We start from the raw sequence: 17,850 nt of genomic DNA, 5'->3' as shown, positions 1-17,850 counted from the left end.
GTGCATGCCGCTGGGGGGGGGGGGGGGTGCCGCGTGCCAGTTTGCGTCATTAGTTTCCATGCTCCCTCTGCCCCGGAACAGGAAGTAACCTGTTCCGGGGCAGAGGGAGCATGGAAACGAACGACACTGACCGGCGATCCGTCCCGGGTGTCAGCGCCCCTAGGAACGCCACTGCCTTCTGGGACTTGTATTTCAAACTGACACTGCCTTAACCCAACTATCCTGGATGTGACTATCACAATATCAACATATACATGTCTGTTGCTGTGTTAGCCCAGTTGATATTTATAGATGGATGCTCTTACTGCATGTAAGTGGTGCACACAATTCATTCCATCCTGTATGGATTTTAGAAAAGGCTCTGTCAGCAGATCCTTTTCTGATGTTCTACCAGAAATTGACTTGTTCTGACCTGGACATCTGAATTCCTATTTCTATGTAAAATGGAACTTCATATGTAGTATATACACAGTGCTAAGTCCTGCAAATAGGGAACTTAATGGATTTTTATGAGCTAGAGAAGTTGATCAGTTGAAACACAATCAACAGGGCCAAGATGAATAGACAGGGATTTTGTAAAAGATGGATCCACTGTTACTAAGGGACAGCTTTGCATAACTGAGAAACTTTACAAAATGCTTTGGAATGTGAAATATATTTAAAAAATGAATAATCCACAAAAGTGGGTCATGTCAATCCTATTTCTAAGCATGAGCAAAACTTCCTCGATGGCATCTGATGATCTGTTTCACAGATTACTATTTAATTTCACTTAATCTTAATGTAATTTTAAGGTAGAAGAAGCCTGAAGGGGAGGAAGTGACATCACTGGCCTTGATGGCAGCCTGATTCTTTTCCTCTGCCCTGCTCTGAACTTAATCCTTTCTAATCGGCGTGCTATTTGCATTGCTAAGGTTGGAAATAGCGGAAAATTGATATATAAGGAAGAAGCAGCCTGAAGGAAGGTATAGGTACTTCCCCTCATCGGGGCTTCCCTTTGATGATGCTCCAGGGTTTTCCTTGTTCCTACAGCACCAGCCAATGTCTTTCTGATACCCCTATAGGTAATGCTACTCCTCTGCTGGCATTGTCAACCAGCTGCTGCCCATCTTCAGAGAAGGCTTGCTGAGGGGGGCAAATCAAAGGGAATTTCTCCTATTGTATATACAGTGGGAGTCAAGTGTAAGACACTCCCCCCCCCCCCCCCCCCAATATTCAAAACTATTTAACAGCCAAGAATGGCTCCTGGACAGTTAAATAGCATTTAAATAGCGGAGTGGAGTGGCCTAGTGGTTAGAGCACCGGTCTTGCAATCTAGAGGCGGCTGGTTCAAATCCCACTGCTGCTTCTTGTGATCTTGGGCAAGTCACTTAACCCTCCATTGCCTCGGGTACAAACTTAGATTGTCAGCCCTCCCGGGATGGAATTATCCAGAGTACCTGAATGTAACTCACCTTGAGCTACTACTGACAAAGGTGTGAGCAAAATCTAAATAAATAAATAAATAAAGCACCTAACCATGGATATTCAGCAGGAGACAACTGGTTATCTCCCACTGAATATCCTGGTTAGCGACTAGCTGCTAGCCAGCTATATCATATGACATAGCCAGTTAAGCACGAATGTTCAGCACCAAACTAGCTATGTTGAGTGGCCAAAAAAGTTACCAGTTAGTGCTGAATATCGGCACAGCCAGTATAAATCCAGATATTCAATGCCAGTCACCGAAACAGCCCAGTATTGAATATCCAGGTTTAACGCCAGTGGTGGACAGGAAGCGCACTGCACAACACCAGCTGAATATCAGTCCCTTTATGTTTTTAATTTGTTTGAAAATGCATAAGGTAACAAAATATGTAATTAGGAACGTGGATGCTATTTCATCTACCTGGAGACAAGGTCATTATTCATCAAATGAAAAAAGGTGGACACAGAGAGTGTTAATCGTTCCTCAAAATAATCAAAGTGTGAAATATTTAGTACTGAAGACACAGCTCAGTATGAGTATTCTTTGGAAGTTATATTAGTGTTAACAGCCATTCTGCAAATGAGAAACAGCATCCATTATCAATCTTGCTAGTGAAGTATAAATTAGATTTTTTTTTAATTTGGAAGAAAGTGCTCCTATTTAGGGTACTCTATGAATGCCCAAATTCTGCTTTTGCTCTCCACCCCACTTTTCCTCTCTTTTACCACTTTCTGCCAGCTCTGCACGTCTGCTGCCAGGGCTGCCGCACAGGTGCTGGCTAAGGCATAATGAACTGAATACTGTATGTGATAAACATAATGCAATCTGTAAATAAATGTAGATGTCAGAATTACATAGACATATATAAAAGCAGAGGAAAAAGAAAGAATTTCAAAATTATAGTACACTGCCACAGGCCGTGATCAATATAAATTTCAAGCATAAACAGACAAATGGCTATTGCCTTCAGAAATGCTGGAAATAAGCATTCATTTATTTTGTACATTAATGGGAAAAAAGGCAATGAGGAAAACATGCAAAAGTTATCTTGACTATCTTGGTCATGAAACATTGGCATGACTTTTTTTTTTTTGGGTAACTTGTTTTCAGTCTTCTCCTCCGCAGATTTTCAGCAGGGTGGCTTCATAGTCTCCAGATGTATCAGACTACACATTGAGAGGAGGAAAGGAGGAAAAAAAAAATACATGGTGTTACTTTGCTTTATACAAAACCTGAGAACTTCGCTCATATTCATTGGAAGTACTACTATGAACATAACTTACAATATGAGTCTGAATTAATGATGTAGCTAGGCCATCACTTTCACTAACTAGCGATCATGCGCCTCTATTTATGGTAATTCATTTCTTCCTTTCTTGTACTGCACAGTGACATCCTCCAGTATTCCAAACACAGATTGCTAAGCGGATAAGTTGTAAATATTGACTGCTAAGGTTCAACACGGCTTAAAGCAATATTGTCTGTGGAGGTGACTGCTCCAGTGACCAATAATTTTTCATTCTATGCTGAATGTTGCCAGATAATGAGACATTCCTGTCTAAGAATGTGATCCAATTGTAATTAAAACTAGGAAACTGAGCTCATATATTTTTGGCAGTTTAAAAAGAGTTTCCTTTTTAGGCAGTGCGGCTTAAAAATGAAATCACCTCTTATGAAAAGGGAAGACAAGGTGATAACTACATTTTCACCTGCTTTTTAATGTTCCTAAAAATACAGCTCTTTCCTTTTGTGCAAGAAGCACATAAGCACCGCCATACTGGGAAAAGATCAAGGGTCCATCAAGGCCAGCATCCTGTCTCCGACAGCGGCCAATCCAGGCTTCAAGAACCCGGCAACCCCCCCCCCCCCCCCCCCAAAAAAAAAAATTTTTTAAATAATGTTCAATGGACTTTTCCCTCAGGAATCTGTCTAAACCCCCCTTAAACTCTGTAAGGCCAGCTGCTGTCACACCCTCTTAATCCTCAGCATTTCAGCTCTATGCTGCTTTTTGTTGGAGGCTCCCAACATCTTTAACATTAATGACTTCACTAAAAGTATGGAGTCTCCAAAATAATCTCTCCCAAGTTAAAACAAAAAATGTCAGCACTATCCAGAGTCTTGGAGGATATACGATATTCACTAGTTAATCTAGTGAGTCAATGTTTCTGCCCAGAGCAAAAACAGCTGTCACCACAACAAATGTATATCAGGAAGTGGTTTGCATTCAGAATTATTTATAATGAAGTGTAGCAGGCTCTTATGTTTTGGTTTTGCAGTGATGGAGGGGGAAACCTCTGCGAGCATGCACAGTGCTCTAACACAAGCCGGTCAAAGAATCATATGGTAAAAAGAAACACGGAACTGAACCTCAGAAGTAAATCATCCTTAGGCATTAGCAGTGATGGAACTCTCACACACACTTCTCCAGTCAGTTCTGCTTTAACTAGCTGCCTGCTGCAGAGGTTAAGATGTCTCAAGTCACAAGAAGCATGCCAGTTCTCTCAATCCTCTGAAATGTCCTTATAAAGCTTAGCGGGGCCTCAGCCATTACTCCCTACAAGTGAAAATTAATTGAAGGCACTTTTTCTCTCAATTGCCAGGTACGCACCACAGGCAAATGGGGGTTTGATAAGCTAAGACAAAAATGCTTGGCATAAAAGTTCATACTTTAATGGAAGAATACAAGGAACTTCCAGTGAGCTTCTTATACTCATTTCGAATATCCAGAAGGTCTATTTCTGACCTAGAGACCATTATCCTCGTGAGGGTAAACTCATCAGTTCCAGCACCCTGTAAAACGAAATTAAAAAAAAAAAAAAATAAGAATGACATTAATGAAATGACGGTATTCTTTTGGAATTTGAGCATTGTTTGTATCAAAGTGTGTGTTCCTCTTTTTTTATTTTTTTCACAGGGTTGGATACTTCTAACTGTCACATCACAAGGGCTAAAACCACAGAGTAGCCAAGGCTACAGAGATAGTGTAGACCAACTGAGCATTGCCTCACCATGAAAATGTAACAAAGATTCCTTGTAATTCTGAGAACCCACCTTCAACGCTTTGCGCAGTCTTTCAGCAAAAAAAGCAGGGATGCTATTCACACACTTCACTGAAGAGAAATAAGGTTCAAGTTAAATGAAATAACAAAAAAATAACAAGTGGAAGAACAGTGTAAGTAATCTTGCATTATACACTGCAACAAAGCTAGATTTCCCAACTAGTTTCATTGTTTCAGAAGAGGGTGACCCAGCCCTGGTTTTACTCCACTGCATGCATGGGCTTGCACTTCTGATTTCCCAATTGATCCAGCTATAAGAAGTTGAACTACAAGTCTAAGCAAGTAGTGGGGTAATACCAAGACTGGATCAGCCTACTGAATAAAGGAGCCAGCCGGCACATGTTAATACTACACACTCTCTATGACAAAGTTTTACTAACCAAGCCAGCATTTTGCCTGCCTAGGAAAGGAGGTAAAACAGAGTTATGAGATCAGTGTGTGTGTCTATGTGTTTGTATTTTTCTCCTCTTCCCCCCCCCCCCCCAATAAGTTTTATGTTTGGTGTAGCATCCATCATGTTTCCAGGATATGTCAGGGGGTCCAAGCGGATTCTGATGGGGATATTGTCTTTGGGACCACATATATGTGCAGTGGCAGATATATACCCCCCCAAATGCTTTTAAGCAGGTGGAGCCAGCTCCTACCCACAGAACATGTCACAGCTGATGATGTACGATAGACTCAGGGGCTGATGCTCAGAACTCCAGCGCTGTATGGAACAGCACCGGAAAATATACAAAAATACCAGCACACAAAAATAACTTCAGCACACTCAACCTTAGCAGCATGTAAATTTTATGCACGCTGTACGAGGGGGAAGGAACATGTAAGCACAGCTATTGTGCGCATGCCCAGTCAAATTGGGGAGCAAGTAGTCCATTCTGAGCTTTATGAGACCATACCAGATTTTATCATCACTGCTCTTTTAAATTCTCTCCCTCCCCTGCAAAGATCCTGTGAATTTTCCCAGCAGCAGGATTTTGGTTGTTGCCCAAACAGGCTTCAGGTGTTGCTCCCTCCTGGCTTGTCCGGCTCAGTACTAGTGCTTAGAGGATTGTGCATGCTTACTTGCATTTCTGAAATATTTCAGAATACTGCATTTCAGAACTAACAGCTTTTAGAGTGAAAACCCTGAGAAATCCTCCCTACTGAGCTGGCAGTAGGTTTCCACTGTTATGGGCAGCGTTCTTTTCTGCTCTGTTCTCTGAGAAGGAATAATACCATTTGCATATATTTAAGTATCATTCGTGCTAATTTTTGGTGGGCGAGTTGTTTCTGGCACTAGAGCCCTTTGAACATTGTGCACACATTAATATGTGCGCTGTTATGGTGCTAATGGGCAATAACGCCGGCACTGTGTTTTGAGAATTGGCTCCTCACACTACAGGGAACTGCCCATAGAAACCAGCTCACTCTGCCAGAAAGTGGGTTCTGTTAGCTATGCATGGCTGATAACCCCTAAACAATTCTCTCAGTCCTTTGGTAGCAGTCACACTACAACTACTATTATTGTAAACTGTTTTGGTGATTGTCAAAAGGTGACTAGCAAGGAATAGGGAAGCAAATTACCTTCCTCTCCACAAATACTTTTTTTTTTAAACTGCATGTCACCACCAGTTAAGTGCCATTTAACAGGCCAGGTGCCATTCCTGGCAGGTTAAATGGTCTTGAATATTGGGGAGTTTGTGTTTTCGCTCTTTCAGGTGCCCCGAAGCAACTCTTCAGACCCAAACCAGGATTATCTTCCATGTAAGTAAGGCTTTTAGCAGTTAACCCCATGTAATAAACCAGTGTCTTTTTTAAACTAAACAAAGTCTCTCCCTGTGTTTCCCTTAGGAGTGTTCATTGCAGCACCACTTATCTGTAGGTCCAGGTTTTGGTCTTGCTTGTGGAGGAGCCCATAGCAGTCCAGCATTGACACCGCTCCACTCTGCAACCTACTACTAACTAATAAAACAGAAAGGGAACAAAAACCCTGCCTTCCTGACTACCTCTGCACAGCAGAAACAATATCTGGAAATTTAAAAGATTATAACGCTGTTGGGCTGTTTTACTATTTAAAAGCTAAAGTTAATTCACTTCTTTTCTAAGATGCCTGCTCTGTGACTGCCTCCCTATTCTACAGGAGCATAGTCTGTGTCCTTGGTTCACTCAGGCTCACTCAGACGCACTGAACAGAAACTGCACTTGGCTTTTGTAACACAGGCCCTCACTCGTTAGACCCATTCAAGCCAAGCCAATCCGCTCCCTTGGCCAGGCTAGGCTAGGTAACCACTCACCAACTGCACTATTTCTGGGGTTTTAAAATTGGACCATGCACTCACCAGTCCTCCTAGTAAACTAGTCATGTTGCAGCTTATTAACAGAAAACTAGAGAGCAGAACTTCCAGTCTCTCTCCAATCTTAAATTCTGACTTTAGAGCTCACTTCTTTCTCTGACACTGCTACATTGCACAGTTACATATGTTCTCCAGGCACTATCGGCACTTTTCCTTGTTTTAAATTTCTCTCATGCACACATCTGCTCCTTCCATAGTCCAGAGTTCCTCTGGCAACTGCTACCAAGTGGCTGACAGAGCAACCATGACTCAGCTTGGGCCACCTGACCCCTAAATGCCAATCGGACATCAGCACATGGAATGTTCATTTTCTTTTTTTCTAACTCAGGACCTTAGGGCAATCTCCATTTTGGAAACTATTTTACCCATTGAAATGAATGGGAAGAATAAACTTTCAAGTAAAGTACCACAAAATCATTATGTATTTTAATAAAAACTATATCAGTATCTCATTGTACCATGTTCCAATCACACTCTATTTTCCAAATTTAAAATAACCCAAAGTACAAGACAATACCAAATTTCCTCGCAAGCATCCAAAAATTAAATAATAATCCCAAACGCCCATCTCACATATTAAAATGTGACCTCAGCTTCTGACATAAGTAAGCAGAGCCCAAAATGTGCGCTCAGAAGCCCACGAGCAGCCTGCACATAACATGGCCAGTAAAAACAATTCAATAAATAAAAAAATCTCTTACTTACCCATTACACCTTAAGGAGACTCCCAGAAACCCCCACAAGCAAAAAACAAATTTTTAAATTAACTCTTGGAGCCCCAGCCCCATGACACCTAAAAGTTCCCAAAAATATTACAATAATTAAAATCTGAGGCCAAAGGACCCCTTTACCTTATCCCAGAGATGGTCCTCAGGCTGTCCCCTGCCCTTCTTTGGGATCTGGATCGACCCACTGAGGCAGTGGCAAAAAGCCATGATTTTCAGCGGAACTCTGCTAGGCAGACCTAAAAATCGAGACCTCGGCTTCACCTGTGGCCTAATCCTAGCTCTGGAGCTCAATCAAGCATGCGTGAAAAAATGTGCATGATCTGGAGCTCCGGCAGCCAGGCCCAGACCAACTATTTTCTTAGTCGCATCTGCTTGGGAGCCCTCATTCTTCTCTAGAACCACATGGCAGCAGGTCATGGCTGCTGCCATGTCCAGCCCTGGACACTCCTTGGACCCCTGGAAAGGGTCCAACACTGGCTACCAATGTTCCTGATGGGCCAGGAATGGGCCCCATAGGTATTTTATTTTAACTCGGTTAAATCCCATTTACAATAAGATCTAGAAATATCAGAGAAAGACGTGAGCTCTAAAGTCAGAATTTAATGGGTCAGTACTTGAATGCAGGATGCATGAGGAGGGCCAGCTGAAGTTTATGGGGTTGCTATTTGAAGCAGTTTAAGTGACCAGAAATGGCTCCTGAATGGTTAAATTGTTTGTGTGGGGCTAGTGCCACTGAATATCACCACATACCACTAAAGTGAGAGCCTGCTATATTGTGGGCAGTCCAGGGGCAGAGTTGGCATTTTTGCAGTTAAGTGCTGATATTCAGTACTTAACTGCCTAAGTTAACTGGACAAATCAAACTGCATAAAAGTCAGTCCTATCTTTATGTGGTGTTGCTTAGGTGGTTAAGTGCTGAATATTGCACATAACTGCATAAGAGATAGCAGGCTGCATAAACCCAGATATTTAATGCCACTACTGAGACATGGCCTGGCATTGAATATCTGGCAATAATCGGTGGCAGCTAAAACAAAAAGGCTCACTACCACCAGCTGCATACCTACCCCTAAAAGTTTAAACTTTACCTAGCTTAAGTTCTCATTTCTCTCAGGAACTCACTTCTCAATTTAGTAACTCTAGCTCTTAGTTAAAGTTTTCAGCCATTTTGAAGTTTTCTTCCATTTTTTTATATCTGCTTTGTCAACTCACTTTGATGTCTGGTGTCCTGGCCAGGCCTTCTATTTTTGAAAATCAAGCTATTTGATTTTTCTGTGGGTATTTATTTCAGTGACATGTCCCAGGAAAAAAGCTCCCAGCAGCTTTTAGAAATGCTACATTTGAAGGAGGTACTCTCAACTGATGTTTGCAGTGTCTTGGGTCCGATCATAAACCCTCTCAGTGTCATTTATGTTTCTAAATGACTAAGAGAGATATGTGGCTCTGAAGAGCAAAAAGAAAGGAACTTCAGCACATCCAAGTTCTATCCAGTGTCACCAGTACTGGAGGCATCAGTCTAAACAGTGTTCAGCATCAATAGAGGCTACTGGGATTTGACATTGATACCAACTTGAAGGAGTATTTGGCTTCTTCTTTGTTGGCATCGAAGACTACTGATAATGTGTATCAAAGCATCAATATCAGTCTTCATCAGAGCATAATGTCATGAATGCAGAGACAATGGAAACCATTATATCTTCCATGCACCCCCCTCCCCAGATGGAGCGTTGCTCATCCTCAGAGTCAGAAGAGGTGCAACACTCTCCAAGAACCTGGGACATTGGTACATTTCAAGTGACCCATCTGTTATGCCCTCTTTGACATCAGCAGTCTTAAAGGAGGAACCTGAAAGGAAAGCTGATGGAAGGCTAGATAGATACCTGATTCAATGCAGTACTTCAATTTCAGTGTTGATGCATACAGTCATTCAGGTGATCTTCAAGACCTTGCCTTTTTTGAAACATTTGTCCATAAATTTCTCCTGAACCCAGGTTACGTCTTAAGCAGAGGAAAAGCAGATTCTCGCTGATGGGCACAGATAAGGGAGCAGCCCTCAGAGCACTGAAGAAATCTGTCCTTCTCCACTGATCACATCACACATCTCATGTGACTATTTCTTTTTGACATATTTTGTTCCTCACATTAAGCATAATAATGGAAATACAGATTATAAATTGTGAAATAAATAGATAAAATAAGTGCCTTTTAACTTCGGCGAGGATCGGGACTTTGACAGATCATCATCTTTATCTCTGTAGTGCTCTGGGGGAGGGGGGGGTCTTTTACTAAGCTGTGGTTGCATTTTTAGCTCATGGTAGAAGTCAGCTGGCTGTGAACGCCAAGATACCCATAGGAATATAATGGGCGTCTCGGTGTTTACTGCCAGCTGATTTCTACCACAGCTTAGTACATGACCCCGTAAGACAAGCAGCATGCTTGACTCCTAATCTACGGTATCTTACCTATAGCCAACAATAAATCCTCCAGATCTCCTGTCATTTCACCAGCTATGCTGTCTTCAATGCTCTTGTTGCTGATATTCTTGTATTCCTCAAAAGCTTAAAAAAGATATGCAAATAATATTTATACATTTTTAAGTGACTCCCCAGGGCAATAAACGGGGATTAACAAAATGAGATATAAAGTGTCATTATTCAAATTGGCAATGAGCAGTATAACTTAGGTATGAAAATAAGTTGTTGAATGATTATATTTCATTTGCACAGATTGCAGTATGACTGTGCTTCAGAGATCCTATGCAAGTCATGGAAAAGGCAATTTTGAAAGCCATTTACATGATTTTAAAATGTTTTACCCTTTTTAATTGGCTATCTGAATACTGGTAACCTGAACACAAGTAAAAATCCACGGCATGCAGATTTTTAACTACACTGAGAGATGGCATTCCTGGGAGAGTGTTTACTTCAGGGAGGAAAATGACACAGGTAGACTGCATTTTCAAATCTATAAGCATTGTTTTCCATCAAAAAGTACAAACAGAAAACACAGGTGTAAATCTGTATGGGTGCACTGTACCACAGCAAGTTTCAAAGTGAATATTTTACTTTGAAAACTGGTGCAAGGTTCATGAGTTAAAAATAGCCACAGATTTTATCCCAATGAAGAGTTTTAAAATTACCCCTGTATGATTAGAGATGAATATATTATTGTGCCCTTTGCCCCTTTAATAGATCATATCCTTCTTACCTTAGATGACATGCCTAGGAAACTCAGTTTCTCTTAGCAGACAGGAAGGGAAACTTTGATTGATTCTTCCCCAGCTGATTGACATTTTGACACATCTACCCTAGCAACTCTTCTGCCCTCTCATTCAAGTCAATTGTTCTTGCTCTTAACCAAATCCCTGGCTATCCTCATAATTCAACCTCCGTCATCATCATTTGCACTGGTAGAATTCAGCTGGAGACAAGACCAAAAGCCACTTTGGTTTTTGCCATCTATACTTCATTTACTGCTTCTGAATCACAGTACTACCAATCCCTTCTGCAGTCCTCCTTGTCTCTATTTACTTTTCTTCTCTGCCCATTCTTCACTCTCATTCCCCCTTTTTACATTTCACAATTTCTTCCTCATTAAGGTCTTTTCAATCTGCTTGTCTACTCCCCACTTCTTCCATTTTGGTCACCCATCCTGTACCCCCTTCTTACCCCATATCTTCTTTATGCTTCTACTATCCTCCTTTTTGCCTCTAAGTCTACCAAGTCTTCACATTATCCTATCGTTACTCCTATTTTCATCAAAAGTCTTGACTCTCTTTTGTCCTATGTTCAGTTGCTTTCACTCCTTTGACACATTTTCAAGCTCCTAAATACTCAGCACTGTCCACATTAGCATTAAAAATTCATACTTAGCTTTCATATTATTGTCTTTTAGTAGCGCCATTACTTCCAAAAGAACCATGGTGTAATGAAAGAAAGGAAAATGGAGATGGAATTCTCGTACAGTGCAATTTTCTTTCTTTCAAAAGAGAATGGGTGAACTGGAGGAAAGGACTACTTTGTTAGAACAAGGGGTCTCAACTTAATCCTCGGGACACACCTAGCCAGTCAGGTTTTCAGGATACCCACAATGAACATTTATGAGACAGATTTTTAAAAATTTGTTTTTATTTAATTTCTTGTATACCATCTGCAAGCCTGAAAGCTATTGAAATGGTTTACTTTCAGATACAGTAGGTATTTTTCTGACTCTGGAAAGTTCATAGTCTGAGTTTATACCTGAGGCAATGAAGGGTTAAGTACATTGCCTGAAATCACAAGGAGCAGCAATAGGATTTGAACCAGGCTTCCTTGATTCTCAGACCTCTGTTTTAACCAATAGGATATGGTGAAGGTAGTGCATGCAAAGTTATCTCATGCATATTCATTGTGGATATCCTGAAAATCTGACTGCCTGTGTGTGTCCTGAAGACTAGGTTGATAACCTCTGTGTTAGAAGTTACTGTGACACTGGTACAGGGCCGACCCAAAATCACAGTTCTTAACAGCTGCTACCATATTCCCCACCACTGATGTCAGACTCACTGGTCTGTAGCTTCCTGGATCATCCCCGGAGCCCTTTTAAAAACTGTCCTTACATTGGCTAAATCTCCAGTCCTCAGATATAGCGGCACATTTTATTGATCAGTTACAAATTACCACTAGAAATCTGTACTTTTACATTTAAGTTTTTTTCAGAACTATTTATGTTGACAACTTGCTCTAATAATAACTTCAACTTTCACAATGATTTGCTTCAGTTCCTCTCAATAATCATTGCCAGAGAATGGGGAGATACCAATTTCAGTTGGTATTTCCCCACAATTCTCTAGTAAAGACTAACTAAGAATTAATTAAACTAAGAATTAATTTCATTTTTCTGTTGCTGTGGTCTGCTGAAGTTTTTTGGTGTCAACTTGCTCAGCAGACCACAGCAACAAACCGTGTTCACACCTGGCTCTACAGAGCTTTTTCATCATAGGTACTACACAGAGCTCTGCTATCAGTCAGGTATTACATTTGACCTCTGAAGCAGGCAGATGTCTCCACCAAAACACGGCCCTGTGTTGGGTCTTTTGGTGGTGCTAATAAAGATTATTCACAGTGAGGTTCCCTGAGTTGAAGCCATGTGTTATCCTCTACTTCTTTGGTTGACCATGGTTTCTCTACCATCTCTGAAAGAGATCACTTTTATTCTACCTACTCCCTGAAGGGGTCCACTCTTCTTGATATGACCTACAAAAAGGCAAACTTCAACTCTTCCCAGAAACATTACTGACAAAAATGATGTCTTGAACAGGCTCTAGAAATAATCCTCAGGAACTGCACTAATCCCTTTTAGCTGATCAGAAAAAAAATTCTATTTACCATTATTCTCTGCTTTCTATCACTCAACCAATTTCTAATCCAGTTCACTACTTTGGGGCCCACTTCCAGGTTGGTCAATTTACTCATAAGCCAGAATCCAAATCTTTTCTGAAATCCAAGCATGTTGAATACCATGCACATCCTTTGATCTAATTCTATACTTACTCAATAATTTAAAAAAATTATGAGATTTATTTGACATCATCTGCCTCTGTTAAAGTCAGGCTACCTTGGGTCATGCAAACCATGAACTGTAGATAGTTCACTATTCTTTCCTTCCATAAATCATCTATTAAATTTCCCCACAACTCTCAGGCACTATCTGAGCTCCTTTGATATGCTAAGTTGTGGATTTGTTTCCCTTCAGTTTTGCTAGTTCCACACATAGGATGTATTCCATCCAGCTCTATGGCTTTACCCACCTTTTGTTTTGCTAGTTCCACACAAATAACATCTTCTGTAAATGCCATCACATCTACACCACTCTTATATACATCCTTGTCAACAATCAACAGTGTTTTTCCAAACTCTTTATCGGTGAACATCAAACAGAAGCATTTGTTTAGCATTTCTCCCTTTTGTTCATCTCTCTCCACACATTTCAATCTGACAATTCCACCTCTAGCATAACCTGCAGTGCACTGGGTGAGTTTGAAGCCCTTGGAAGCTACAATGGCTTCTTTCTTTTCCTCTCTTCTATGTTTTTTTTTTTTTTTATTTCAATTTCTCTGACAAACAAGATATCACATTTGTTTGCTATTTGCATTATCGCCCCTGTTGATAATATGGCTTGAAATAAGCATCATACTTAATTTCAATTGAGGTAGACTCCTTAAGCACATAATTTGAATAAATGCATCTTCATCGGTTCCCCATTTTTTCTCACCAGCATTGTACAGGACCTAGAACACAGGAATACACAAATTTCAGTTATCAGACTGACTGCTATATATTTTGAGCCCATACCAGAATCAAATATTCAGCGTTATATATTCATATGCTAGCCATGCAGTTTCAGGCAAAAATGCATCTAACTGTCCTGATACTATCTGCATAGTCCAGGGGTCTTCAAACTATGCCCCCTCCCAACAGTTAGACACATTTTCCCCTGCCCATTTTGTCTTCCCAATACTGAATAGGCCCTGCTCATTCAAATTTTAATCTATTCCTCCACTGCCACTATTGCAACCTCCTTGCCTACACTGGCAGCACCAATTAAAGATAGTTTTCCCCTATGAGCTCTAGAATCTTCCCTGTGCTGTGTCTCACCCTTTCTGACTCAACTTTCTGTTTCTGGCAGAAGTGGAACATGGCAGAGCACAGGGAAGGCTCTGGGGACCCACGTGACAAGAGTTTCAGTAATTGCTGACATGAGCCCAACAGGGGTGGTGATGGTAGGAGGTAGTGAAGTTTGAGGGAGAGAAGAAGAGATGCTCAGGTGTGTGTGTGTGTGTGGAAGGGGGAGGAATAGGGAAGAGAAAGAGGAGATAAAGGAGATGGAGGCCATAGGGGAGGAGAGAAAGAGGAGATGCTGGACTACAGAATGAGGAATAGGAGATGCTGAACCACAGCGTGGGGTATGGGGAAGTTGTTGGTCTATTACCCTTTATGCCAAGGGTCACTAAACTGCAGCCCTAGGGCCTCAGCCACATCTGGCCACAGGACAACACATAAGAAGGGGGGAGGGAGGGGGTGAAGGATCCCTCTGCTCAGCAAACTGTCCAGCCCTTTCAGTGATCTGAAAGTTTCAAAGTGACCTTTGGTGCAAAAGGTTTGGGGACCCTGATGTGGTCAATGGGGAGCAAGAGTGGAATGAGAGCAGGTTATGAAAATTATCCAGATAGTGAGGACAGTGACTGCATTAAATGTATAGTTAGCAGCACAGAATATATGTATACACTAGCACTGGGATTTAAATTAACATGGTTGCCGCTATCACCTTAATATTGGCCCATAAGATTTTCTTTTCTTGAATTAGTGACTATCAAACAGTTCAAGATCAGCAAGCCCAATGTATAGACTGAATGGATAGGGGTAGGGTTCAGCTGGATGTTGAAACACGATTATTTATTATTGTAGAGTTTATTTAATTTGTTAGTATTGTTCCCACTCCTGAGATTTCCTCTCTTGGATCTCTTCATAATTTATGGGCTACATTCATATATATCTATGTTGCCTATTTTATGAAAATTAGCATGTAGCATGGTAAACTAATATGTAATTTCTTATTTCCAGCACTGATGTGATACACCTAAACTATACAAATTTCCCTAGGGCACGGTAAAACTCTGCATGGGGTTTACCAGATATAGATGGCACAGTAGACTGCACTGGTGAAATATATTGTAACACATTATTCGAACTTCACTTTGCATCTTTCCATTTAGGTGGTTAGGTAGCTATTACCAGAAAGCCTAAATCTTGTATGAACAATAAAGGACAGAAAGCATGCATAATTTTAAATCTTAATATACATTTGTGGTATAGCTTTAAAAAAATGTATTAATTTTGATACGCTGCATAGGGGAAAACTATTGCAATAATGACATTCTGACTTGGGAACTGGAAAACAATGGGAAATCTATTCAGGGAAACTTTTATGACCTTGAAAGTAGTGCTGTACTGAATATTCGTATTCGATTCAGCCTCAAGTAGTGCCCTGAATACATTATTCACATTCGGCCAAATAGCGATTTAAATTCGAATACAAATAATCCAGGGCTCTACTGTGTTAAATACTACCGAAATAAATACTTGATTTTCACGTTGATTCTTTTATTATTTGCTATCTTAAAGCTCAATGTCCATTATTCATAATTGGCCGAATAATATTTTTCATTATTCGTATTTGGCTGAATAGTAAAATATACTATTCAGTACACCTCTATTTGAAAGTAGTCTCAAGTGACGCATACAGTGTCACTGCACAAATCATTTTCCACATATATCTACATAGAAGCCTGCACGCTATTGGTGGCACAAAATAAAGACATCCCCAGCAGTAAAGCTGCACTTGCAGTCAACAGGGTGTGATGACAAGTGATGTAGCATCCTTATTTGCCCTTGAGAGTTGTGAGTATCACACATATGCAGCACTGGCTGGCTGAGAAGTGACAGCTACCCATAATCACTGCTGAATGTAGGACTCCACTGTAGAAGCCTACATGGTACTGAACCAAACTGCCCTTTTTCACCTCTCTTCTGATTCTCTCACCAGCATCCCTACTAGAGGTGTCAGTGCCAAGTGATTACTCTGCATATCAAGTTAAGAGAGAGATCAACCATACTTTATCTCCTGACGATCTACAGAAGGTTGTACACGTTTAATCTTGTCTAAACTTGATTACTGTAATTCTCTCTATATAGATTCTCACTAAAAATTCCTTGAGTAGGATTCAATTGTTACACAATACTGTTAGAATAATTTGGCATAAATCACAGTACCAGGGCTGGTCTTAACAATTGTAGGACCCTGTGTAGACCAGTTCACTGGGGACCCCAGCCCCTTGCCTAGCTCTGCTCCCACCCTGGTTCTGTGCCTAGCCCCGCCCCTTTTGACAAGATTTTTTAAAAATGTGCACTGCCCCTTCTCCTGAGCCTCAGGGTGCCCTCCCTGAACCTACCTTAATGCAATCTAGTGGTCACTTCAGGGCAGGAATGAACCCTGCCCACTGCCGCTGTTCTGCTCAATGCTGTTGCTTCTTCAAAATGGCTGCCACTTGAAGTCTCGGCAGCCATTTTGAAGAATGTGGCAGTGGGAGCAGGTAGTGGGCAGGAAAGAGTGGGGTTCTTTCCTGCCCTGAACAGGCCACTTGACCACCAGTGTGTGTTGTGTTAAGGTAGGTTTGGGGAGGGTTGCGGGGTCCCTGGGAGCATGAGGCCCGGTGCAGCCGCCCCGTCTAAGACTGGCCCTGCTAGTACAACACAGTCACTCCATTGCTGCAATCTTTACTTTGGCTCCCAAAAGGAGCAAGAATTGAATTCAAGATGTTATGTTTAGTTTTCAATATACTTTATGGCTCATGTCCTGCTTATCTCAATTTATTTCTTTACCAACAGACTTCCACACTAGTAGGCTTATGCACAAAAATAAACTTTCTTTTCATACTTCTCAGTTTTTGAAATTCATCTGCTCCTGTAAGAAGACATTTACCCCTCCTTTTACAAAACTGTGCTAGCAGCTGCTGGTGCAGTAATGCCGACACAGCCCAAAGTGAATGGGATATTGGCAGCTGCTAGCATGGCTTTGTGAAAAGGGGGGGGGGGGGGTAGCTTTGTTGCTATTAAAAATTGGAACTCACTTCGGATACAGCTTCGACTGGAACAAGATCATCTAAACTTTTGTAATCTTCTAAACACGTGGTTGTTCAAGAAATACATGAACTAATAGTATGCTAATCTTATCAGTTTTATGATGTTTTTTAAGTACCTATTTGTGTTGCTTGGCGGATTTGTTCCTGCTTTATTATTCAGTTTGCAAGCCACTCTGAGCATATGTTTTGACACGGTATACAAGATTTGTTATGTTATGTTAAGATCCTGTGGTCAGTGACCAAGAAAATGTAGGAGGCACTAACTCTTCTCAGTATGCTGTTTTTTTTTCCAGCTAGAAGATGAAACCTTGTATCACTGATGTTCCTGACCATGAGGCTGATCTTAAATATGCCTCTGCAGCTCAACCACAGATTAACACTGATAAACCCTGCATACCTGTGCATCTTTTTTAGCAAGCTGTCCATCCACTTTGTTATTTTCATCTCTTCTGCCCTATAATACAAAACATTTAGAACCAAATTGCTGTCAAGATATTACTGAGATTCAGACAAAAGAAGAAAAGCTTTTACAAGTAGAGCATCACCCTCTGTCTTGAAACTAAAGCAGACAGACAAC

The 17,850-nt window shown here is 41.0% G+C and overlaps 1 protein-coding gene across 1 annotated transcript in view; it reads right to left on the bottom strand.

Annotated features, from left to right (window-relative positions):
- Positions 1 to 2,559: 2,559 nt before the first annotated feature.
- ANXA3 (annexin A3) overlaps positions 2,560 to 17,850 on the bottom strand; it is a 114,720-nt gene continuing 99,429 nt past the window's right edge. Inside the window, 6 exon segments of the mRNA XM_030190550.1 lie at positions 2,560 to 2,634; positions 4,136 to 4,258; positions 4,520 to 4,578; positions 10,057 to 10,152; positions 13,769 to 13,862; positions 17,671 to 17,727. Of these exon segments, the coding sequence (XP_030046410.1) occupies positions 2,575 to 2,634; positions 4,136 to 4,258; positions 4,520 to 4,578; positions 10,057 to 10,152; positions 13,769 to 13,862; positions 17,671 to 17,727 (489 nt within the window). The 3' untranslated portion in view covers positions 2,560 to 2,574.

The sequence above is a fragment of the Microcaecilia unicolor genome, chromosome 2 (genome assembly GCF_901765095.1).
Source record: "Microcaecilia unicolor chromosome 2, aMicUni1.1, whole genome shotgun sequence".
Taxonomy (NCBI): Eukaryota; Metazoa; Chordata; class Amphibia; order Gymnophiona; family Siphonopidae; genus Microcaecilia; species Microcaecilia unicolor.
This window is presented reverse-complemented; position numbering and strand designations above follow the sequence as displayed.